Genomic DNA, 26,571 nt, shown 5'->3' on the forward strand with positions numbered 1-26,571 from the left:
GGAGTGTGGACAGGGATTTCTTGGAGGCACTGTCCGCATTCCATATTTTTAGCCAAAGGACTCTGCGGGCAAAGACAGCATTGACCGCCGATCGGGCTGACAAACTAGCTGCATCTAGGGAGCCGTGAAGAAAATAGAGGCTAGAGAGAAGAAATCAAGGATCTCAAAAGCCGCCGGGGGAACATTACAAGAGTGAAGCATCCTGCGTATGTTCTTGCTCCACACCCCCATAGCTCTCGCGACCCATGTTAAGGCAAACAGGCAGGGGGCGAAGAGAGGAGCCCGAAGCCTGGAAAATAGATTTCACCGCAGCATCAACTGTGCGGTCGGACGAGTCCTTGAGACGCGTTGTCTGAAAGAGACATGACCGTGTGTTTAGCCAGTCTGGATACTGGCGGATCCACAACGGGGGGTACTGACCAGGGCTTAACCATTTCAGAGGGAAAGGGATAAGCGAATGAAGAGAAGGGTTTTTTATTAAACCTTCTATCAGGGTGATCCCACCGTTTAGATATAATTTGGCGAAAAACCGGATCCTGAGCAAAGGATTTAGGAGGCTTCTTGGCCCGCTTGATTGCCGACTGAGAAGTCGGGTCAGGAGGCTGATCAGAGATCGACAGAGTGATTGACAGCCAAAATTAGTGCGTCTTCTATATGCCTAGACTCAGAAAGGACATCTGAATCAGAGTCAGAGTCTTGGGAATCGTGACTACTAAAAGTCACAGAGCCCGGGTCAGACTGACCATCATCTGAGTCTGAAGAGGCGTAGAGGTAGCAATGGCGCCTTTTGGAAACAGCCTTTTTACATTCTGGAGAAGAGGGACCAGACGAAGCAGGCGGGCTCCTCTGAGGGAGCTGGGCCAGGGGAAGGCTGTGGGAGACTGAGGACAGCTGGGATATCTGAGCGGCAAGGTCATCTAACCTTTTAGACATTAGAAGAGCTCATGCAGGCATTACGTCATCAGACGGGGGTGCTGCCTGGCCGGTGGCCGGAGCAGAATCCAGAGACTGCACGGCATCCTGGTCCGGCAACGGGGTCTGATGTGACACTGTAGAAGGGGCATCGCTGCCCCGGCATAGTGGATAGCTTTGTTAGAAAACGAGCATCCACAGGTGGTACAGGCATAGTACAGGTCCATAGAGGATGCCTGGGAAGCTTTATCACCCTTGCGGTTACGCATGTCAGCAATAGTGTCCTACAGCCCTATAGGGGTAGAGTTATATGAGTGAGGAGCCACTAGCAGTATTCTAAAGTGACTGCGTGACAAAGTGACAAAGCGTCCTTCAATGAACTGTTAACCTCACTCACCAAGACAAAGTGCAAGAACGCAATTAAGTGTTTGAAGGCGCACTGGTTGGTCGAGGAGTCATTGATTGACATTCCCAGATCTAACCAAAATGCTGAACGTGCTGTAAAACTGATGAACTACATGCAAAAATCGAAAAAAAAAAATTTTTGAATCTAAAATTCATAGGAAAAAATAATTTTTAAACACTTCTTTTTCACATATTGTACTTATAATTGTTTTATACCGTATTTGTTAAAAAACAAATAAAAGTTGCTTAGTTATTACTATTATCGTTTCAATAATGCAAAATTGCATGTCCTTTTTTGGGGGGGAAAAATAATTTTTTCCTTATTTCATTTGAATGAAAGGAGGAACTTTTTTTAAAAAAACAAAAAAAAAAAACAATACTTATTCTTAAATTACCCATAAAAGTTCCTCGATTGCACATGGTTTCATAAAAAAAAAAAAAAAAAAATTTTGTCATTACACTAGTGCACAAATGTTGCGTTTTTGCCATGCTTTTTTTCTTGCAGATTTTCAAAAATAAACAAAAACACTGAAGAAAAAAAATAGTGACAAAGGCAAAAACACATGCATTTTTTTGCCACAGGGTTTTTCCTGCCACAACATGCAGAATATCTACCACCAAAATCAGCATATGTGCAAATGTGTGCACATAGCTTTGTTTCCAAACCCATTAAGGCTGCGACTCAAAAAAACACAGTATTAAAAACAATACTCTAATCCAGTCCAAAGCTGTAAAGCTTCTCTTGCCTCGTTGAGTCTAAAGATTTTAGATTAATTCTTAAAAAAAATAAATAAATTAAAAAACAATGTTCAATAAAAGGACAAAAAGGGAAAAAAGTTAATGCGCTCAAGAATTTTCAAGCATGTAAAAGATCATCTTTTCCAAGTGCAAAAATGAAATTAGTTCATGGTGGCTCCATTTCTTTCCTGAAATGTTAAAACACACACACACACACACACACACACACACACACACACACACACACACTTTAAAAATAAACCTTACCTTTCTTTGACTTTGCTCCAATCTTTAGTTTAGACGGCCAAGCGATCTGTGTATTTGTTTCTTCCATAATCTGCAGAAAAAAAGTGAATGCATCATAAGTAATTTAATAGTTCCCCTTTGGTTTCAAGAAAGATTCTCACCACTGCATCTCGAGTTCACAGTCTGGTCAAAATACAGATTTAATGGAACATCTGATTAGACAAACAGCCTTGATCAGACAGTGACCTTTATTTCTACATATTCACCGAGACAGAGGCGCACTAAATTTCAATTATGAATCCACATTGAAAGAGAAGGATGAGCCTTTAGGAGCCATTTCTGAGATGGTCATTGGCTGTATATATATATATATATACACAACTGTAACGTTCCCTCCTCACAGCACTCGCTCAAATTCCCATGATCTTAATGGGAATTCTCACCATAATCAAGGTCCCAAAATAACACTATCTGTATCCAAGTGGTAGAACTGCAATTAAAAGCCGTACGTCATCACACACTGCTAAGAATTTGGTTTATTGCCGTAAGATTTTAAAGATACCAGATAGAGATAGATATATAGATATAGATACATAGTTATAGATATAGAGAGAGAGATCCTAAAATAAGTCAGCTAAAAACAGTGTGCCAGTGAGAGGAGGTACACACGTCTCACCTGCCCAGAGTTAGAGAAGTGAGCAGACACGTTTTAAGCTAAACAACATGACTGATGGACTAGTGAATTGCGCTCCTGGTAACCTAATAAATAAGACACCACACACTGCGTGACATGGATTAAAATTTTGGCCACAGCAGCCCTTTATTTTTTATAAGAAAAACATCAACAAGAAAAAACAAGATTATCGGCCCAGAGATGTGGTTGTTATAAATCCCAGCCCCATATCCCCCTCCGCCGTGTACACCTAGCTCAAGGGGGAATCTGGGTATACCCCTTGATCATTTTCCTTGTGTCCGCTGAGCTCCTCCCCAGGGACCCATCTATTCCACTGTCCACTGAGCTCCTCCCCAGGGACCCATATTCCACTGTCCGCTGAGCTCTGGCCCAGGGACCCCATTAAAAACATAATTCTCCAACCAACAAAGAGGGGGTTTAAACAACCACATCCCGCCAAGACTCGCTCTTGTGACACCTTACAAGAGTGAGTTCCTCCACAACTTAATGGCTCGTTCTACTCCTTCTTGTATTCCCAACATCCATATATCAATGCCAATGTCATTAAGATGTACCTTATCATCTCTCCAAAAATGTTCCTTTGTATTTTCAAGCATCTGGTGACGTATGGCCACCCCTCCATTTTCCAACACAAATTTTGTTATTTTTTTATTAACCTTTATCCTTGTATTATTGATGCGAGCCACTGATCGCGCTGTTCTCCACATTTGTCTAGCTACTATATCCGACCAGACCACCACTGTTTCTGGGTAAGACCTCCATAAATTCAACATATCAAGCTTTATGTTCCTAACTAAATGTCTTGATGTTCTTATTGCTAAATCATTACCACCTAAATGGATAAGTAAGACGTCCGGGGGGCGGTAGAACTCCACATGATACTGGATTTCTTTTAACAGCTGATGCCACTGCATTCCCCTCTTTCCTATCCATGTCACCCGTGCCAAGGAACTGGGCAACCCCAACTGTTTACCATTAGGCCTGACTGCTGCACGTAAGGCCCCCCAAAAAACAAATGAATGTCCCATGATCCAAACCAGGCATTGCTGTTCAGCTAAAACAAAAAACAAAAAACACAATTATCACACAATTGTCTAAATGAAGACACAACTACTATAAGATTGCCAAAATGTACACATATATATATATATACACATGTACGCCATTTATAATAAATGTACCCATATATATACATGTACGCCATTTATAATAAATGTAATCTAATGTAGCTCTTAAATCTGCTCGATTCCCATCTCCCGATTTTTTTAACTATGTCAGGCTCTAAGCCCCATCTAGCAGCTTCTGTGGCTGCTCCTATCCTAAATGAGTGTGAAGTGAATGCGTTTGGAGACTCTCCCAATATTGTCAGGCATTTTTTAAGAACTGCTGTGAATTGAAATTGTGACAATGACTTACAATCCTCATGAATTAGTAATGAACTTTGGATATTTGGCCTTCTTAAGACATAGTTTCTAAAACAGATGACCGGGCAGGCCCTGGAACCGCTTAAAGGAAACAATGTGATCCATTTTCCTCTACCCTGTTGATCAGTTTTTGACTTTGCTAGAAAACATTCCAATCTGTCTGTGTACTGATGCATGTCCTCGGCTTGTAGACCCCGTCTGTCTGTGTACTGATGCATGTCCTCAGCTTGTAGACCCCCTCTGTCTGTGTACTGATGCATGTCCTCAGCTTGTAGACCCCGTCTGTCTGTGTACTGATGCACGTCCTCGGCTTGTAGACCCCCACTTCTGGTGGAGCTACTCGACACTAACTCACTGACTCTAAAAGCTCCAAAGAAGGCCAGTGTGAATGCACAACTAAAAAGTAACACTTCAAACGGACTGCTCCAGACTCGGCCTCGTACACTCAGTATCTGCTGCAATAACTGGAAAGAAATCGGACGCCGTTTATCTCTGGTCTTCTTACAACTTTTCCTGTAACCCTTTAGAGCTTGCTTAACTAAAAAATGCTTTGTGTAATCAGTGAAGTCGTGCAACTTAAACCAAAAAGCTAATCCAGACATTTTACTATCAATACTGGACAATGAAGAACCGTCCACAAAGGCCCTGCTAATGTAAAATAACAACAAGGAAACATTGTCATGTACACTGGCATCATGTGCCACTAGAGCACACAAGTCTTCCCATTCCCTCCATGCTGACTGGTACCTCTGCCATGTGCTTACACCCACAGACCGTTCTATCAGAGCGTATGCGGTGTCACTGGCAGTGACCACAGAAAATCCGGACACTTCTTGCCTTGTACCTCTGCCATCGGGGCTAACGAACGGAATCTGTCCCACTGAAAACGAGACAGAGCATCAGCCACAGAATTGCAAACACCGGGGACATGCACAGCTGTAATCTGACAATTTGACTTTAAACAGCGCAGCACTAGATGACGCAGCAACGTAACAACAGGCCGGGAAGACGCTGATTGTTTGTTGATGACTTCTACAACTCCCAAGTTATCACAATGAAATCTCACTTTTCGGTTTCGGAAAATATTGCACCAAATTTCACAAGCAACCACTATGGGGAACAATTCAAGGAGTACTAAGTTTCGTGTTAACCCATTGTTTCTCCAACTCTCTGGCCACCTATCTGCACACCACTGTCCAGAACAATATGCACCAAAACCAGTTGACCCCGCTGCATCAGTGTGGATGTCTAGATCAAAATTTGAAACCGGTGGTGTGATCCACAATGACCTCCCATTAAACTCCATTAAGAACTGTTCCCATACCGCCAGATCGTCCTTTAATGTTCTAGCCAGCCGCACAAAGTGATGTGGAAAGGTTATGCCTGAGGTAGCTGCAGCTAGGCGCCTACAAAAAACTCTACCCATTGGAATAATGCGACACGCAAAATTCATTTTTCCTAACAGCGATTGTAGATCCTTTAATCTGATCTTACGGTGAGATCTAGCTTCTCTGACTGCCTCCAGCAGATCACTGACCTTGTCATCTGGTAATCTGCACTCCATTGCTTCACTGTCAATTAAAATTCCTAAAAACTTGATAAGTGTAGACGGGCCTTCTGTTTTATATGATGCTAACGGTACTCCAAAACACTTAAAAACCGACTGAATCGCTGCCAATAATGAAGCACAAACAAATGACTTTGGTGGACCAATACATAGGAAATCATCTAGATAATGCAGGACAGAACGCACGCCGGCTTCCTTCTTTACTACCCACTCTAAAAATGTGCTAAATGATTCGAACAAGGAGCATGAGATGGAGCAGCCCATCGGTAAACACAAGTCTACATAAAACCTTCCCTGCCACTGACAACCCAAGAGATGGAAGCTTTCTGGATGGACTGGTAAGAGTCTAAAGGCAGCTTCAATGTCTGTTTTTGCCATTAAAGCTCCTCTGCCGTACTTCTGAACCCATGCAATCGCTGTATCAAATGAAGTATACGAGACTGTGCAAAGTTCCTGATCGATTCCATCATTAACTGAGCTTCCATGAGGGAAGGACAGATGATGGATCAGCCTAAACTTATTGGGTTCCTTCTTTGGGACCACCCCCAATGGAGAGACCCTTAAGTTTTCTATTGGCATTTTGGGGAATGGGCCTGCCATGCGGCCCAGGTCAATTTCTTTGTTTAGTTTTGTGGAGACAATGTGAGAATATGTATAAGCTGAAGCAAGGTTACGAGAACAGGTTAATGGGCCTGAAGTAGATGGGATCTTAAAACCTTCTGAGAAACCCTCCCCCAGCAATTGTGCTGCTTTTCTATCTGGGTACCTGCTTAGATAGCCCACCATCTCCCCGAGTCTAATTGGGGTTTCCCCCTTTTTGGTTAATCTCTGCTGTTGGGGTTTTATTTCGTTTAAAGCATTTTGATAGGCTATGGTTTCCACTACAGAAGGTGCATTCATGTCTGTACCTGCATGTGTTTCCGAATCTGCACTGGCTATCATTGAACTGCCAGCAGCAACCTTTTCTGTTTGCTGCCGACAATCCGATTGCTGATGATCTGCCGACATAGCCCTGAAAGGGCTGATTAACCCCACGTGGCGCTGTCATGAGACGCATCCATAAACTAATATCTTTGTGATCCCAACGAATCCCTTGGCGACCAGCCTTTCGTTGGCGAAACTGCTCATCATAGCGCAGCCATGCTAAACCTCCATACACACGGTGCGCCTCCCCGATAGAATTCATGTAACAAAATAAGGCAGAGCAATGTTCAGGAGTTTTTTGGCCTATTACACTTGCTAATATGGCAAAGGCCTGGAACCAATTGCTAAATGTTTGGGGGATGAGACAATACCGTCTTTCTTGTTCCTCTCTTTGTCTCTCATCAAACCTTACTCTATCCAAGTTATATTTTTCTAAGGGCAATAATGAAAATATTTCCACATATTCGTCGGCCCAAATCTTCTCCCTAACCTCCTGTTTCAAATGAATTCCTAGAGGACCCTCAAAACATACATATAATTCTCCTTTTGCTGCATCAGATAATGTAACCCCTTGTGAAATGACTGCGTCCTCCTGTGTCTCTGGATCAGCACACGACTGACTTACCACCTCCGATGTCCGGCGACCATTCCCGCACCATGCAGCAATAGGAGAAGAAGTTATGGGTAAGCTAGACTGACTCAAAGCCTCCTTAACCCCGGACACTAATTGCTGTACTACTGAATTAAGATCCCATCCTACATTGCCGGGAACTGTACCCCCAACTGCGCCCACTGGACTCATTACAGGTGATTTTACACTAGATATAGGACAAGAAAAAGTGTTCTCACCAATACCTGGCTGCGTCCTAGGTTGACCAGCCGTCCGTGACGTATTAGTTATAGTCTCTACAGCCCCTCCATTATTGAAGTGCTGCGTGCTGCTGCCCTCTAGTGGGGAGTCGTTATCTGTGTCATAGTCATTGTCTGGAATCTCTTCTGAGTCTTGTAGCTGTAGATTTATTGCCTGACTCACATCCTGAGCCGGCCGATGAAGTCCTTGTCTGGTTAAAGTACTTTTGCGCAGTTGTCTTTTTGGATTCCTACCACTCCTCGTGTAATGAGAACCCGGATCCGGAAATGTTGTGTGTCCTAAGCCCATCCCCCCGTGTTGGTTCATTTCCTGGGGTAAGGCCGTATGATGTCCTCTAGAATGATACAAAGTTTGTTGAGGAAGTTCTAAGGATTCATGGTGGGCTGTGGTCACGTCAGTTGTAGCTTGTGTGGCTGCTTCTCTGGCTGGCACCTCAGTAGAGCTGGACTTTCTCCTTGCACTTCTTGGTGTCTCTCTGGTTAGATGGTCGGGCTCTTTTCTCTGTCCTTTGTTATTCTTGTACTGTAGTTTCCTTCCTGGTTTGTAAGAAGGATCAGAGGCCGTACAACTGCTGGTTCAGTCTTTGAGTCCAGGACAAAGGAATGACACCTTAACATGGGACCTATCTCTTATATGGCCCCTGCCCCCCGTCTCTCCTCCTGCTCACTCACCCCCCCCCCCACCGCATTCCTTAGGTAAAACCCCCATCCCTTACTCCTTAACCCTTTCCTGGATCTATCACTGCCTCAGTCATGTACGTTACGGCTATCTGCCTTCACTCTGCTAGAAGCACGTAGGCAAAAATGATCGTTTTACTATACCCAATTTTTTTTCTCCTTTGTCATAATAACGGACATCAATCCAAAAATAGTTTTCTATCCTTCTGGCAGAAATTTTCATAATGATTGCTTGTGGCACATTGCCCAAAAAATTACAAAAACAGAGCTTATCTACTTGGAAATGGTCCTCCATCCAAAGATGCATCAAGGCGGCCTTCTTATACTAACCCTGCTCTGTAATTAGAGTATGTACGCTCAAGCACATATCTGGTTTCTGGACCTCTTGACGAACGTCAAGTTTAGTATCTAGTCTTAACGCAGGTTTTAGTCTGGGCTCAAACAACTACCAGTAGGTAGACCCAGACTCCTCCTCTGCTCCAAAACATTGTTTGGTTTAGGTGCAGAAATGTCCTAGTACTGGTAAACTGAATGATACCGCTTTTGCATGTACTACTTTAACCTTTATTTGCCTAAACCTAGACAGAGGTAGAATTTAAGAAATCCTAAATCAGTGGTTCCCAAACTACAGGTCCTCATGGCCTCAACATGTCATGTTTTTAGGATTTCCTTAGCATTGAACAGGTGATGGAATAATTTTCAAGGCATCACCTGTGAATACTAAAGAGATCCTGAAAACATTAACTGGTGGGGACCACGAGGACTGGAGTTTGGGAAATATTAGCCTAAACCATATTCATGGTCCGCATTATATTTTTACTGTGTGTTCATTATCCACATTGTCTTGCTAGGTTGAAGTGACCTTATGGGATGTCCTCCTTCAGTTCTTGCAATACATGCATGGCCAACCCTGGATTCCCCTTTGAGGTAACCAGATTGTTCTGTTACTGGAAGACAGGTGGTGGCTGGAAGGAAGCTGGACTCTCAAAACATTGGAGGAGGAGGGATGGCACCGATCGCTAATCTTTGCTCTCGACTTGTGGCTCATAGGATTTGGGAAACCACAAAACCCACAAACTTCCCCGCAAACTTTTTTGATGTGCTGTACTCTTTCCGCATATGGTAGAAGAAAATAAAACTTGTGTCTTTTCAAATAAAATATACAGCGATCGACAAATCGAAGTCTCATTCGGCCATTAATTTTGAACATTCCCATATAGGGCACCCCAAAAAGGGACTGACACCAGCTAGTGTTTCTCGTGGTTTGGATGTAGATACTTTAAAGACTTTTTAAATGTAGCCAAAAACTGCAATCCCATAGATCTCTACTGTCTATGTAGGAATTAATGTTAGTAAAATTACACAATAGTCATGTTGCATATCACACTAAAAAAAGCCAAAAAAAGAGTCAGCTTCTTGGAAGCTACAGGACTGAGAAATTTAGAGGGTGTAGTAAGCTGGTGCCGAGAACCTGTCAGCCTGGCACTCAGAAGAACCACTGATAAAACCTGAGACATCTCTCAGCATCTTTCAATTAGGTGCAGAAATGCCAAGTCATTTAATTTAATTGATAAAATGGGAAAAACAAACCTGCAAGCTGATAACATAACTTCACACAGGAATGGCTGATACATTACTGAGAATTGCACAATACAATCCATGCATAATATGAAATTCCTTTTACCAATAAAACAATCAGCCAGTTAGTAAAAAAAAAAAAAAAAAAAACAATATTATGGAATTGTGAAACTATCAGACATTTTTGGTATGTTTTTAGATTTCTTTTTGTAGTTTTAAGCAAGTAGTGACCACATCGGTTTTACAGGGATGGGAGTCCCTGTCACCCCTGCAACAGGATGATTCTACGTTGCCAATGGGTAGTCTTCAGTGTGGGGAAAAAAAAAAGTCCAGATTTGTCAGAAACTTATTTTACTCTATACACAAGACCAGTGTTTTAAGATGGAATATATAGTTTCTTGAGGACCTCAAAACAGCCCAATATGCATATTTTTGGGTCTATATTTAATAAAAATTATAAAGATGGACACTAGCGCTCCCTCAAGGAATGGGAAAGGGGCTATACTTAACTCTGGGGGTATGGAGGCGATACCGGGGGGGGGGGGGGGGGGGGGGTGACGACACAGGACTGAAAATATCAGTTAATCTATAAAAAGGGGGGGAGGAAGGGAATGGAAGCTGCAGGCAGTTGGCAGGGTCCGCGTAAACCGGTCTAAAAGAAGAAATAAATGAAAAACTACCGTGCTAACTGGATGAGTGGGAAAAGGGAGTGACTGGGTAGACCTAAATTTAGGTCTACCCATTCACTCACTTTTCCCACTCATCCAGTTAGCGCAGTAGTTTTTCATTTATATTTAATAAAAGCTAGAAATATTTAAGGGTCATCAAAACCTTTTCCCCAAAACAATATACTTCAGGAAAACACATCAAATTTTTCAATTAAGCATCACATCTTAAGCTACATTCAGACATCTGCATGGCACATATGTGTTTTATCAACTTTAATGGATACAGCGCATGCTCAATCTATGTTGCTAATCTATAATGCAATACTATGAAACACACAGAAACATGGCCTTTCTTTATGGCAGCACGGACAACAAAGGCAAACAAGACTAGGAAGTCAATGAAAACTCAACGTACAGAACACAGATGGCATTCGTATGCTGTACGTGTTTAAAGGGAATCTGTCAGGAGGTTTTTGCTATGTATTATTACTGGACTACATTACTTTGTGCCTAGTAGTTTGTCACCAATCTGATTAACAGCTCACAGTCAATAGAACTTGAACATAGAGAGCCTGGTGTGGGCGGCGGCAGCTTTCTCAGCTCCGAAGCATTGCTAAATCTAAAAATTGTCAGTTTACTGGGTGCGGTGGTTCTAAAGCTGGGTTAACACATCGTGACAGCGACATCGCTGTTACGTCACCATTTTCTGTGACGCAACAGCAACCTTGTAAGTTATGATCGCTGCTTAGCTGTCAAACACAGCAGATGCAGCAGCGATCATAACGACACGCGCCGCTGTGCTACATGTGCAGAGAGCAGGGAGCCGCGCACGCTGCTTAGCGCTGGCTCCCTGCTCTCCTAGCTACAGTACACAGTTAATTATCCGATGTGTACTGCAGCTACATGTGCAGGGAGCAGGGAGCCGGCACTGGCAGCTAGAGCGGCGGACGCTGGTAACGAAGGTAAATATCGGGTAACCAGGGAAAGGTCTTCCCTTGGTTACCCGATATTTACCCTGGTTACAGCCTACCGCAGCTGCCAGATGCCGGCTCCTGCTCCCTGTTCGCTTCATTTCGTCGCTCTCTCGCTGTCTCACACAGCGATGTGTGCGTCACAGCGGGAGAGCAACGACCAAAAAAATGAAGCTGGACATTCAGCAACGACCAGCGACCTCACAGCAGGGGCCAGGTCGTTGCTGGATGTCACACACAGCGACAGGACGTCGCTGCAACGTCACAGAAAATGGTGACGTAGCAGCGACGTCGCTGTCGTCGTCGCTGTGTGTGACACCACCCTAAATGACACATCGTTAGACTTAGGGTCTACATTATGCTTAAGCTGCTCTCAGTTGAGGTAGCAAAAACCTGCTGACAGATTCCCTTTAACACTGCTGCAAAGTATAGAAGTTTTAACATATGACAGATTGTAAAAACTGACACACGGACCGTATACAGACAACAGTCATGAAAGACCAGTACCATTAATCATGTACATGTTTCAATAGAGATAAGTGATTGATGCAAACGTCACTACATTTAAGAGTTCTGTCCAAGTTCCATATTAACCCCTTCATGACCGGCCGATTTTTCGCTTTCCTTTTTTTTTTTCGCCATTCTTTTTCTGAGAGACGCAACTTATTTTTCAGTCAATATGGTCATGTGAGGGCTCATTTTTTGCGGAACGAGCTGTACTTTTAAATGAAACCATCAGTTTTACCATATAGCGTACTGGCAAAACGGCAAAAAAAATTCCAAATGCAGAAAAATTGCAAAAAAAGTGCGATAGCACTATTGTTTTTGAGATATTTTATTCACTGTGTTCACTATATGGTAAAACTGATGTGTGGGTGTGATGCCTCAGGTCAGTGCGAGTTCGTAGACACCAAACATGTATATGTTTACTTTTATATAAGGTGTTAAAAAAAAAAAAAAAAAAAAAAAAAAAAAATCGGAAGTTTGTCCGAAAAGTGGCGCATGTTTTACGCCATATTCCGTGACCCGTAGCATTCGCATTTTTCGGGATCTATGGCTCAGTGACTGCTTTTTTTTCCGTCTTGAGCTGACGTTTTTAACGGTACCATTTTTGCGCACATGCTACGTTTTGATAGCCTCATTGCATTTTGCGCAAAAGATGTGGCGACAAAAAAAATGTCGTTTTGGCGTTTGGAATTTTTTTGCCGCTACGCCGTATACTGACTAGATTAATTGATTTTATATTTTGATAGATCGGGCGTTTCTGAATGCGGCAATACCAAATGTGTGTATATTTTTTATTTTTTTAACCCTTTAATTTTCAATGTTTCAATGGGGTGAATGGGGGATGATTTGAACTTTAATGTTTTTTTGTTTTTTTTTAATTTTTTTAAAACTTTTTTATTTTACTAGTCCCCCTAGGGGGCTATTGAGATCAGCAGTCTGATCGCACTGCACTATCTGCTGATCACAGCTATACAGCTGTAAACAGCAGATACGCTAACTTTCTTTTTCACTGTGCCACGGGCACAGCGAAAGTGAAAGCAATTCATGTTTAGCACAGGAGTCATCACATGACCCTGTGCTACCATGACAACTACCGGAAGTCATGTGATCGCGTCACGTGACTTCCAGTATCGGGCGGTAAGTAAAAGTTTACCGCGATCGCGCTTATAATGGCGCTGTCACATATTGACAGCGCCATTTAAGGGGTTAAACGGCACGAGCAGATAACGATTCTGCTCGTGCCTAGCAGGCACACATCTCAGCTGTTAAAATCAGCTGAGATGTGCACCGATCGCAGCATGCTGTCGACGGCAGACCGCGGGCAGTAACGTTATGACCGCTAGGACGTAAATTTTACGGCCCGCGGTCGTTAAGGGGTTAAGCAATTTTTTGGAGTGAATTACAATCAGAAAACTATAATACAAAGATCAAAGTATTTGGGACTCCACAAAACTCAATACAATTAGTGGAAGAGGGGGGTGTTTGAGGGCATGGCTGCGCCAGCCAAATTAAATCATAAGTTACGACACTTCAATGGCATAAATTACACAGAAATGTTACTTCAGTCGACTGGATAACCATTCCTGGTTAGGCAGACGCCAACGAGAAGACTGGCTACGTTCATTAAGTGGAGTGCAACACTTAATGAATTCAGGTCGTTTTACCCCTTCATTAACGCTGCTGTATGTCATAATTAATTGGGCCTAAAATGTGTATTTGTGCTAAAGTGTCATTTTGGCCACAGTCTGGCAAAAGACATAAAAGAAACAAAAATAAAATTATGGAAAGCTTAGTAGAATATCCCATCCTGTGTGGTCCAGAAGTAATTAAGAAATAAAAAAAGGCTATAAAGTCAAATGTACATTTTAACGAGTGGAAACCTTTGGGTGATGGATGACCGTATGTACACTGCTCAACAAACAAAAAGGATGTTCTATAGCTTTTCATGCCAGATTGATTAATACATGCCATTGTAGTCTATAAGTGTCAGAGCCGCTAAATAGATGCACAACAATGGTATCAATCACCTGTAGGACATAATGGCAAGCGTTAAATGGAACTAATATGCGAGTCTATGGGGTGATGCAAGTAAATTTTACGCATTTGATACAGACTAATCTATAAGTCAGGAGTGTATACATGTAAAGGAGGTCATAAAATGTGATGTAAAAACGAGCATATCATCACCTTCAAAAACAGCAGAATTCTACAGTCCACAGGGTTCAGCACAAAGTCAGTTTTCTCAAAGCACAACTCTGCCAAGCCAAGGCTTAGCAACAAATCCTAATATAAAGTGAGAAACCAACATATTTAACAGTGGGATATACAGCAAAAGGAGGGGATAACCAAATTAAGGTCATAACACCGCGGCCATAAAAAATAAAAATTAAAAGTAAAAATGCCGCGTGTGAACATAGCCTCATGTATATTACCTTGTAAGTGAAATTGCATTCTTTTTACTAGTACGGGCTCATTGAAACTTTAAACGCATCCAATTGTGAAAATTATTAAAATTATTCCAAGATCTATTGATCACAATTAACTTTAAAATTAACTTGTTTGTGGGTAAACCCTTTAAAGATGGAAATTCCTTCCTTGACAAAGTGAATGATTTGCAATTTAAAAACAAATTTAGAATTTAAAAACGAATTTAGAAAATGTATGCATAAGGACGTTTTTTGATTTTTTTTATTCCTGGAAAACCCCTTTCATTATATTATACATGGATATTTGAGAGTCTTCTAGCTTGGTAGGATTGCCTTTGATTCAGTTCCTTGTCAGGAGGTTTAGTAGAGAAAGCTGGGTGGTCCTGAATCGAACAAGTAATTCATCAAACAACTTAGAGAATCAAAAACTTATAAAGAAAATAAAATAAACCTAAGAAATCTAAAACTTGTTAAACATATTTGCATACTATTCTAGAGCCATAAAAAGTTTAGGCAAAACTTTTTACACGAGAACAGATCCAACAACATAATGAAGACCAGAATTAGCAAAACTGAAAAATGGAAGAGGAAATAAAATAAAATTAAGATAGTAAAATGTTCTTAACCCCTTAGTGACTGAGCTAATTTTCACCTTAATGACCAGACCAAATTTTTCAATTCTGATCAGTGTCACTTCATGAGGTTATAACTCTGGAACGCTTCAACGGATCCCGGTGATTCTGAGAATGTTTTTTCTTCACATATTGGACTTCATGTTAGTACCAAATTTAGGACAATATTTTTGCGTTTATTTGTGAAAAAAAATTTAATTTTGGCAAAAAGTTTGAAAATTTTGCAATTTTCAACTTTTGAATTTTTATACCGTTAAACCAGAGATTTCTGTGACACAAAATAGTTAATAAATAACATTTCCGCAAGTCTAATTTACATAAGCACAATTTTCGAAACATTTTTTTGTTAGGAAGTTAGAAAAGTTCAAAGTTTATCAGCGATTTCTCATTTTTACATCAAAATTTACAAAACCATTTTTTTTAGGGACCACATCATATTTGAAGTGACTTTGAGAGACCTAGATGACAGAAAATGCCCAAAAGTGACACCATTCTAAAAACTGCACCCCTCAAAGTACTCAAAACCACATTCAAGAAGTTTAACCCTTCAGGTGCTTCACAAACAAAAGCAATGTGGAATGAAAAAAAAGCAAAAATTAAATTTTACCTAAAAATGTTGCTCTAACCCAAATTTATTCACTTTTAGAAGAAATAACAACAAAATGGATCCACTTGTTCCCCACTTTCTTATGAACGCACAGATACCCCACATGTGGTCAGAAACCTCTGTTTGGACAAATGGGAGGGCTCGGAACAGAAGGAGCAATATTTGAATTTTGGAAAGCAAATTTGGCTGAAATAGATTGCGGGCACCATGTTGCATTTACAGGTCCGCTAAGGTACCTAAACAGAAGAAACCCCTCACAAGTGACGCCATTTTGGAAACTAGACCCCTCAAGGAATTTATCTAGATGTTTGGTGAGTACCCTGAACCCCCAGGTGCTTCACAGAATTTTATAACTTTGAGCCATGAAAATAAAAAAATAAAATTACCACAAAATTGTTATTTCAACCAGGTAGCTTTTTTTTTTCCACAAGGATAAAAGGAAAGAAAATCACCATGAAATGTATTGTGCAGTTTCTCCTGAGTTTGGCGATACCTTATATGTGGTGGAAATCAACTCTTTGGGCAAACGGCGGGGCTCCGAAGGGAAGGAGTGCCATTTGACTGCAAAATTGTCTGCAATCAATAGCGGATGCCATGTTGCATTAGGAGAGCCCCTGAGGTGCCTAAACAGTGAAGCTCCTCAACATGTGGCCACATTTTGGAAAATAGACCCCACAAGGAATTTATCTAGATGTTTGGTGAGTACCCTGAACCCCCAGGTGCTTCACAGAAGTTTATAATGTTGAGCTGTGAAAATAAAAAAAATAAATTTTTACCACAAAATTGTTACTTCAACCAGGTAGCTTTTTTTTTTTTTTACAAGTGTAAAAGGAAAAAATTCAGCATAAGATTTATTGTGCAATTTCTCCTGAGTATGCTGATACCTTATGTGTGATGAAAATCAACTGTTTGGGTACACAGCAGGGCTCGGAAAGGAAGGAGCGCCATTTGACTGCACAATTGGCTGGAATCATTAGCGGACGCTATGTTGCATTTGGAAAGCCCCTAAGGTGCCTAAACAGTGGAGGTTCCCCACAAGTGACCCCATTGTGGAAACAAGACACCTCAAAGGCTTTTATCTAGGTGTATAGTGAGCAGTTTGAATCCAAGAGTACTTCACAGAATTTGATAAGCTTAGGTTGCCATATTGAAAATTTTTATTTTTTTCACAAAAATGTTGCTTTAGCATCAAATTTCTTACTTTTTCAAGAGGCAACAACAAACCGTGGACCAAACAGGTTGTTATCCAATGTCTTATGAGCACAGAGATACCCCACATGTGGCCAAAAACCTCTGTTTGGATAAATGGGAGGGCTTGGAATGGAAGGAGCACCATTTGAATTCTGGAAAAGTTGAAATAAATTGCGGGCACCATGTCACATTTGCAGGGCCCCTTGGGTACCTATACAGCAGAAACCCCCCACAAGTGACCCAGTTTTGGAAACTGTATTTTATTCAGGAGTATAGTAAGCATTTTGAATCCACAGGTACTTCACAAAAATGTTGCTGTAGCAACAAATCTCACTTTTAGGCTATGTGGCCATGATCCAGCGACACGGCGTCTAGTACATAGTGTCAGCATTCCTGCAGAGATGTGAGTATTGTCCACGGGGAATGTAGCTGCCCATGCCCACAATTTGGGTTCAGGCTGCTGTGGAGCTCTATGCTACCTGCAGAGAACACTCATCTACGCAGCATAAATTGACATGCTGAGGCTCGGGAAGCTGCACCACAGGTCAGTGTATGCTGCGGAGAAGAGAAGCACAGTGGGCACAGGATTTCTAAAAATCCTTCCACTGTGCTTCTACTGCACAATGCAGCGTTATGGATGCAGGGAAAACACTCTGCGCCCAAAACGCTGCAAACCCAGATTGTGGGCGCATAGCCTAAAATGCTACAACGGATGAATGGATAGATGTCAAACAAATATAACCTCCCACCCCCTGCATATTCTAAGCTGGCGCCCTTTAGTGCCTTCCATTGGGCACTAAAGGGTGCCTAGCCTTTTATTTAGCCCCCCCCATAAAAATTAATAAATAAAATAAACGACGTGGGGTCCCCCCTATTTTTGATAGCCAGCTAGGGTAAAGCAGACAGCTGTAGCCTGCAAACCACAGCTGAAAGCTTCACCTTATCTGGTGATCAATTTGGAGGGCTCCAATCGCGGGAGTGATCGCGGGGACGGAGCAGCAGCCAGGTAATGGGGAAGACCGGGGGCAGACGGGGGGGTGACGGCGGGAGACCTGGCGGGACCTGGGGGCAACTTTTCTGTCGCATGTGACATGTCATATGCGGCAGAAAGAGCAGGATGAATGCGGCCACGCGCTACTGTGCGCTGCGCGTCGCCATCTTGCATGCTCCGGAGGGGGAAGGGGGGCGGCTCTGGAGAATCGGAGGGGGCTACGGGGGACCAGAGACCTCCGGTGTCCCGGAGGAGGGGTCAGGGGGAAGACATTTCCCTGCGATCTGACATGTATGATCATTTCAGATCGGAAGGAAATGAATGCAGAGCCGTCGGCGGCAGTTTTCGGCGCGCGTCGGCGCCATTTTGGATGGTCCGGAGGGGGTGGAGGGTTGATTTCTCTGGTACCGGGGGGCTTTGGGGGCACTAGGGGCTTATATTTCTTTACCATTGACATGTTTGATCATGTCAGATGAGAAAGAAATCAGTATTATTTGCAATTTTTTTTTTTTTTTTTAATGTGATTGGCGGTATTTGATGTATACCGGCGATCACATTATGGGGGTCCAAAAAAAAACAAACCCCGATTCATAATCTTGAGGGTCTCAGCTACCTCCGGTAGCTGAAACCCCCGAGATTTTCCGTCACTGGGGGGCGCTACAAGCTTTTTCCGGCCTGACGTCTCAAAGCGTCGGAACAGAATAAGTACCCTGTTTTTCCGACGTATTGAGACGTTAGGCCGTCACTATGGGGTTAATTACTATTAGGGCTCATGCACACGTTGCATAATTGCATGCATTTACACTGCGTATTGCACTGCAGCGTAAATGCATGCGTCCTGCTTCCCCAGCAATCTATGAAGATTGTGCATGAGACCTGCGCCCAACGCTTTTGTCAACGCAGCGATTTGGATGCTAAAATTTTTACCCAAATCTGTGCGTTCATAAAATGAGCATGTCAATTAATTAGTGCGCTTTGGATGCAGCTCCCACTCTGTCTATGGTGGGGGAAGGAGCCATAGCGCATGAAATCGGCTTTTTTTTCTTCTGAAACACTGCATTCATTATGCAGTGTTTCTGCAGCTATTTGAAGCGCACATGTGCTGTCAAATCGCTGCAGAATATTCAGCATTTACGTGTGAACAAGCCCTTAGAACGCCAACGGACACGTCTGCGCGGATGAGAGCGTCAGTGAATCAGCGCTATCATTTTTTTGCTGATATGACAAATGTGCCTGTAAAATGAAAGCATGTGCTGATCATATTCCTGCCAGTATCCTTGTAAAAATTAGAACTAACCACTAGAATGGCTGATAAATGCATTGCACATTTGGGCTACTTGCCTGCAACACTGCAAAAATTCTCTAAAGAAATTCAGCATTTTAAATTTGTGTGTGTTTTTACAAACTCGAGTGTGGGTCTTTCTGACTTTCTGATGCAAAACAGTCTCTTGCCAACACAGTTCCTATTAGGTACATTATGTCATATGGACATCATATAGACAAGTCCCCTGGTATGGATTTTTCCGTGACCTCGTGCAAAGTGCATATAATATGTATAAACTAAGGTCAAGAGTAAAACTACGCTTTTCCAGTAGTGGCCACTTTTAGGGGAAATGAGAAAGCGGATGGTAACGTTACAATTGAACTTCAAAATTACTGCAACAGTAAATGTCAGTATTAATTATGCATCCATTCCTTTTATGTAGATTGTTACATAAACTAGAAGATTAGCATTGAAATACTACACTAATGTGTGACCCAAAAATCCAATAACTAATACAGCAAGTAAACCAAATAAAAATAAAAACACCTCTTGTTTTTGCTTTAATTTTTCATGAGCTGAACTGAAGGATCTAAGACTTTATCCATGTACACAAAAGGCCCTTTTCTCTCAAATATGGTTCATAATTTGACTCTGTGTTAGGGTATGTGGCCACGATCAGGACTCACAGTCTCCTCCGCAGGAGACTATTAGCTGCTCATGCCCACAATCAGGGTTCGGTGCGCTGCGGTCTTTCGCTTGTGTTCTCCCCAAGGAGGACACATGCGAATCCGCAGCAAACAATTGACATGCTGCGGCTTTTTTAAGCCGCACCTCAGGTCAGTGTTTGCTGCGGAAAATACAAGCACAGAGGGCATGGGATTTCCAGAAATCCCATCCACTATGCTTCTACTGTACACCACAGCATTTTGGATGCAGTGAAAAACAGGCTACATCTAAAACACTGCAAACCCTGATCGTGGGCACACATACTATGTGAACACTTTGCAAGATATAAACTATCCACATCACAGGTGTGGTATATCAAGATGCTGATTAGACAGCATGATTATTGCATAAGTGCCTTAGGCTGGTCACAATAAAAGGCCAGTCTAAAATGTGCAGTATTACACTATTGAAGGGGGCTGGAAGAAAACCAGTTCGTATCTGGTGTGACCACTATTTTTTTGTCTGCCCTGTACAGTGAAAACTGGGATTCATCCATGAAGAGAACACCTCTCACATAAAACGCCATCAAATTTGAGCATTTGCCCACTAATGATGGTTTCGACAAAAAAACTGCAGTCAGGTGGAGACCCTGATGAAGACCATGAGCAGCAGATGAACTTCCCTCAGATGTTTCGGACAGCAGCTGTCTGGTGGCCGGTCTCTCATGATCTTTGAAATTAAGATGCTGGATGTGGAGGTCCTTGGCTGCTGTAGTTACTCGGGGTCTGCAGTTGCAAGGCCGGTTGGATGTACTGCCAAATTCTCTGAAACGCCTTTCAATGCGGCTTAAGCTAGAGAAATGAACATTCAATTCATGGGCAACAGCGCTTGTGGGCATTCCTGCAGTCAGCATGCCAATTGCACGCTCCATCAAAACTTGGTGACATCTGTGGATTTGTGCTGCGTGATTAAACTGCACATTTTAGAGTAGACCTTTATTGTGGCCAGCCTAAGCCACACCTATGCAATAATCGGGCTGTCTAATAAGCATTTTGATATGCCACACCTGTGAGGTGGATGGATTTCGGCAAAGGAGAAGTCATCACTAACACAAATTTAGACAAATCTGTAAACTATGTGAAAAAAATGCTTTTTGTGTACATAGAAGTTAGTTTGAGGTTGGCAAATAAAAAATGGGAACAAGAACAAAAGTGTTGAGTTTATATTTTTGTTCAGTATAGTACCTGGACTAATGCACACTATGGACTCATCAACTGAATGAACATTATGAAGATGGGCATTCATTAGCAATACTGCTCAACCAAAACGATCTCTGTTGCTTGTTCTTAACATAACGCACAACCACCCATATATGCTTGATATCACAAATTGCAGTGACAAGCTTTGAACAGGGTCCATCAGACCCAGACGGCAGGGATGAAAATCTGGATGGTTGAAGCTGGAAAGTCAGAGTATAAACAATTACAGTATTTATCGGAGCGGAGCGCAGAACACCACCGCCGCTGCTCTCCAGATGTTTTACCAGTAATTCTTTGGGCTGGAGACCAATTTCTCTTCCAGAAAACTAATTGTCTGAAGCACTTATCTTTGCTTAGCAACAACTGGCATTCCTGGAAGGGGATTTGCATGTCCAAAACCTGCCAGTATGCCAATGTGTTTTTGATAGAACATGCGTATTATATTTCCAATGCACATGGGATTTAATTTGTTATCACTTATGGAATTTCATTTGTTTATTCTGCACATGTGAATCTACGCTATTTACCTGAAACTGACCCAAGTCTGTACATAGAAAGGAACTAATAATGTATTGGCCACAGGATAGATTATAAAATTATCTAAAGGAATCACTGTCAGTTATCCAGATGAAGGCTAAAAAAACAAAACCCGTGTAAATTTAGAAAGTAGTCAGTGGTTAAGATCCAATATTGCTCCAATGTGCCCTTAATGTCTGCCTTCGACCCAATTTGGCAGGTTATCAAGTTTACTTTTGTCTCCTTAGGCCGGAGTCACACTTACAAGTGCTTCGCATGTACCGTAACTCACGCGAGTCTCATTGAATCACCCACCACGGCTGCACACTCTCCGGACAGGACTGTCTCAGCTGCATAGAGATATATGCAACCAACCCGCTCCTGTTAGGCGAGTGTGCGACCGTACCGGATGATTCAATGAGAGACTCAGGCGAGTTACACGCGAGACCGACACTCGCAAGTGTGACTCTGGCCTTGGGCAGAGAATCCAAGACAGATTACGGCTATGTGTCCACGCTGCGGAAAATGCGCGGATTTTGCCGCGGATTTCTTGCGGAAAAGCCGCGGTATTTTCCGAAAATCTGCAGCAGCGGCACTTCCCAGCCATGACCATTGAGGAAGGATTCTCCAGTCGTGCTGTATGTGTGTTACCCACCAATACCATCTGTAAATAATACACGAACTGCATGTGACTTGGTTTAAAATTGGCCACAGCAGCCTTTATTACCTATTATTTACATACTAACACAAGGGGGCGCCGTCCAACGGGCGACCCCAACAAATAACAATAGGTAACACAGTAACCAATACAGTAAATATACAACCCTGGGTAGGCCCAGTCCAGGAACCACTTCTCACTCCAGTATCCCTGGCCGCAACACACTGACCCAGAGATGAGGTATTAATCACCTACGGATTAACCCCCCAACTTTGCAGAACCCCGTGCCTGCAACATCCCGGAACCTGGAGCCACCATACCAAGATGGTGTCTCTCTGTCCAGTTACCATTGCCTTCAACCGCCTCTGGACCAGACCTACCCCCCGCTGCTGTGACAAAGAAACAACCCAGACAAAATTCCCCTCGGTATTAAACACAAGGGAGGGTGGGCGGGGATCGTTCCATATCCGGAAGTCAAGAGAGAGGGGGGTAAGTCAAGGTCCTTTACTTACACCCCTCAACTGTCCCACCTCTTCCTCCAGGGAACTCCTCCTACCCACCAATCCCTCTATTCTGCCTTATAAACAAACCATTCCTGTTTCCATTAACCCCATCACTCCTTCCCTTCCCTCTAGTCATGTCGCCCCTCCACCCTATGGGTTCCATGGCTTTCTTGACCATTGAGGAAGGATTCTCCAGTCGTGCTGTATGTGTGTTACCCACCAATACCATCTGTAAATAATACACGAACTGCATGTGACTTGGTTTAAAATTGGCCACAGCAGCCTTTATTACCTATTATTTACATACTAACACAAGGGGGCGCCGTCCAACGGGCGACCCCAACAAATAACAATAGGTAACACAGTAACCAATACAGTAAATATACAACCCTGGGTAGGCCCAGTCCAGGAACCACTTCTCACTCCAGTATCCCTGGCCGCAACACACCGACCCAGAGATGAGGTATCACCTACGGATTAACCCCCCAACTTTGCAGAACCCCGTGCCTGCAACATCCCGGAACCTGGAGCCACCATACCAAGATGGTGTCTCTCTGTCCAGTTACCATTGCCTTCAACCGCCTCTGGACCAGACCTACCCCCCGCCACAGGACAGGGCACGTGACTCCTTACGTGGCCTGGACACGCCACACACCAAAAGCTTGTACCACACCTCCACGCAATCACAGCGTCCACAAAACAGCACCAAGAACGTTAAGATGCACCCCCATCGCATCTCCAAAACCACCAGTTCAGCGTCACCAACTTTGGCGCCGCCCCCAATAAGGCTCGATTGATACTGCCTACCGCACGAGCCCCACGCCATTCCAACCTGGTCACACTATCAAAACTACCCCACGCTTAAGCCCGGGTATGTCTTCCACAATGCAACGAACCAACAACAATTTTTTTTTTTTTTTTTTTTTTAAACATTCACAAATAACTTCTCGAGGTACCAAATCGCTGCCTCCCACTTACTGGACCAGTACCATCGACCCGTCCAGACCCAACTGGCAAAATTCGGGCGAGCCTCAGACCCCCGAGGCCCCGAGAACCAACGAATGCCCAAATATCCAAATGAGGCACACCCTCACCACAAAACCCAGAGGTTATAAACCCACAGATAACACCAACCTGTTACACCAACCCATTCCACTCCCAAAATTACTCAAACGCCCCCATTGGCCTTAACCCGATAACAACTGAGGCCAAACGTAACGCCGACAAACGAGAGGACTCCCACCTCCCAATACTTTTCACAACCCCTTTTCTGAGACCACCGAGGGGCCTCCGTGGCAGCCCAATCCAGAAGGAATACGACCCGTAGTATTCCGGGCGCCCACCCCCGCCACTTGCAATCAAGTCTGCAGCACTGCCACAAAATGGTACCTTAACTAACGTGACACAACAATAACCCTGGGCGTCCTCATAACATAATTCCGCACCCGGGACCGCATACAACAACACCAACCTTCACCATCCGCCTAACCTGATTCAGTGAGCGACGAAGCCGGCGCTCAACCCACTGCACCACCGCGGACACATCCTCCAACATTCAACCTCCGCTCTTAACCGTAGATGGGCTGACCAACCCCACAATCTCAAAGCCCCCCAAAAGGCTAACACGAACCGTTGTGGACAAGAGGAAACAAAACCCGCTCGTGCTCAGATGAACATAGCAACCACAAAACACTCACCAAACGCTGCCACAAAACAACGGAGACGGACCCTTGTGTCCCGCTCCCTCACACCCGTACGACAAAACCCCTTCAAGGCCTGCCGCGCACTAAGATCCTGCGAAAACATCTCTCCACATCTAATCCTCAACAAGACAGCCACAGCCGCCACCCTCTGCTCCACTGCCGACGCCGGCCTAGCAACCTGAAAACCGTTACTCACCACTGCCAACGCCGCCACCAAATACTCCACCAGGCTTTCCTCACACATGGCCCCAAACCACGTTATCCACGCCACCCACACTTCTGGATATCAGCACCAAATAACCTCAGTCACTGAGCTCCGAGCCGCTCCCCAACACAGCCACACCAGACTCCACAAGCCCTCCGGACACACCGTGCCCACCTCGTCTGCTACCCGGCCTCAACTCTCGAAACCTGCAGAACTGGAAGGAAACAAAGCAGCTGCTATACCCTTGGCGAACCCCCAGTACTGGTTGCGCCACGCATAAAAATTGTTTTTTTGTTTTTTTTTTTAAAAAACGCATACAATTGAGAAACCAACTGCCACAAGTACGCCACCCTTGGCCCCAGGATTAGCAAACCAACTATTAATCTAATTCTCCACCAACTGATAGTCAGAATGACAGCACACCTTCCTCTCGGAAAAAACTGCCAACCTCCACAACTCGACCCCTACCACCGATTGGAAGTGCTACCCACGATGCCCAACCCGAAAACAACTGGACCCGCTGCAACCGAGTACCGCAGCCACGTTCCATCAGGTACCACCTTACCCAGCCAGAATCCGCGGCCACTAAATCGCCGTAAGAAAAACAAAAAACCTCCTACACCATCAGATCATCATTGATCTCCCTCGTGACCCACACAAATGATCCGATGGCTGCACCCTTGGCGCAGCCATCGCCAGCCGTCCAGCAGACACTCGCCCCAGCGGCGTAACTCTGCACCCGTGGTTCGACCGCCCCAGCAAAGACTGCACCGCCTGAAACCACACCGTCTTAGCTGGCCTAACTGCCTCTATCACAGCCCATAGGACCACCCCATTACCCACGAAGCCTACCTCTCTGACCATAACATCAAACTTTATCCCCCACAAACCGTATCACTGGCGTTGGACCCTCAGTCTTCGCCTGCGCCAACCGGCCCAAAAAAAAAAAAAAAAAAAAAAAAAGAGTATCCACCACCATCTGCAATGAAACAATCAACCCAAACGAATCATCAACCCGCCAACCCGATGGAAAGAGAATCAACCTATAATGAATGAGAGGTGTAAGCTTGGACACACCACGCACCAAACACTCCACCAAGGAATAACCGCCTCCAAAGGAACATAAAATGGGACAAAACCCATTAGCCCCCACCGATCAACATAATAATAACTCCCCTCCCCCCCGCAGCACCCGAACTGCTAGCTAGCAGGGTAGACCAGTAACAACCTAATGCCGCCTCCAAAACCGCCTTTGCCATCAATGCTCCACGGCTCACCGCCTTTACCAAATCCCACCCTCTGTCAAACGACACATAATAAACCGCCGACAATTCTGGAGCCAAGCAGGCATACACCGATGACTCCTCCAGATAAGATACGTTTTGAACAAGCCGAAATATATACACATATATATACACATATACGGCTCCTTTCCGGCACTGCCCCCCCAACAGAGAAACCCAATCATGACAAGGAGGGCCCCGAATGGCCCACCCATCCTGCCCAAAGCCACTTCCTGACCCCTATTTCCACCGACAACCACCAGGCGTCCCCTAGCCCAGCGCAAACTTCCAATAAGGAGGCGAAGATCCACCAATACAAATAGAAAGACACAGAATTACTATGATCTTTACCACCACCCAACACTTATGCTTAAGACAACCGTCCGCGCCAAATCTGCACCACCCATCATTCTATGCCGCCCAAACAACATTCATTGTCCGTGTCGCCGGGGTTTCAAGCCCCGAACCGCCAACTGCCCCCCAAA

At 43.8% G+C, this 26,571-nt stretch overlaps 1 protein-coding gene across 4 annotated transcripts in view; it reads right to left on the bottom strand.

Moving 5' to 3' along the window:
* The window catches only part of BICC1 (BicC family RNA binding protein 1), a 332,599-nt gene that overhangs the window by 135,556 nt on the left and 170,472 nt on the right, over nucleotides 1–26,571 (bottom strand). For all 4 annotated transcript variants that reach the window (XR_012754223.1, XM_075348710.1, XM_075348708.1 and 1 more), the window contains exon 3: nucleotides 2,323–2,392. Coding sequence is in view for 3 of the 4 variants with exons in the window: in XM_075348710.1 (XP_075204825.1) it covers nucleotides 2,323–2,392 (70 nt within the window). In the remaining variant the exon portion in view is untranslated. The remainder of the gene's footprint in view (nucleotides 1–2,322; nucleotides 2,393–26,571) is intronic.

Source organism: Anomaloglossus baeobatrachus, chromosome 5 (assembly GCF_048569485.1).
Source record: "Anomaloglossus baeobatrachus isolate aAnoBae1 chromosome 5, aAnoBae1.hap1, whole genome shotgun sequence".
NCBI classification, from domain to species: domain Eukaryota; kingdom Metazoa; phylum Chordata; class Amphibia; order Anura; family Aromobatidae; genus Anomaloglossus; species Anomaloglossus baeobatrachus.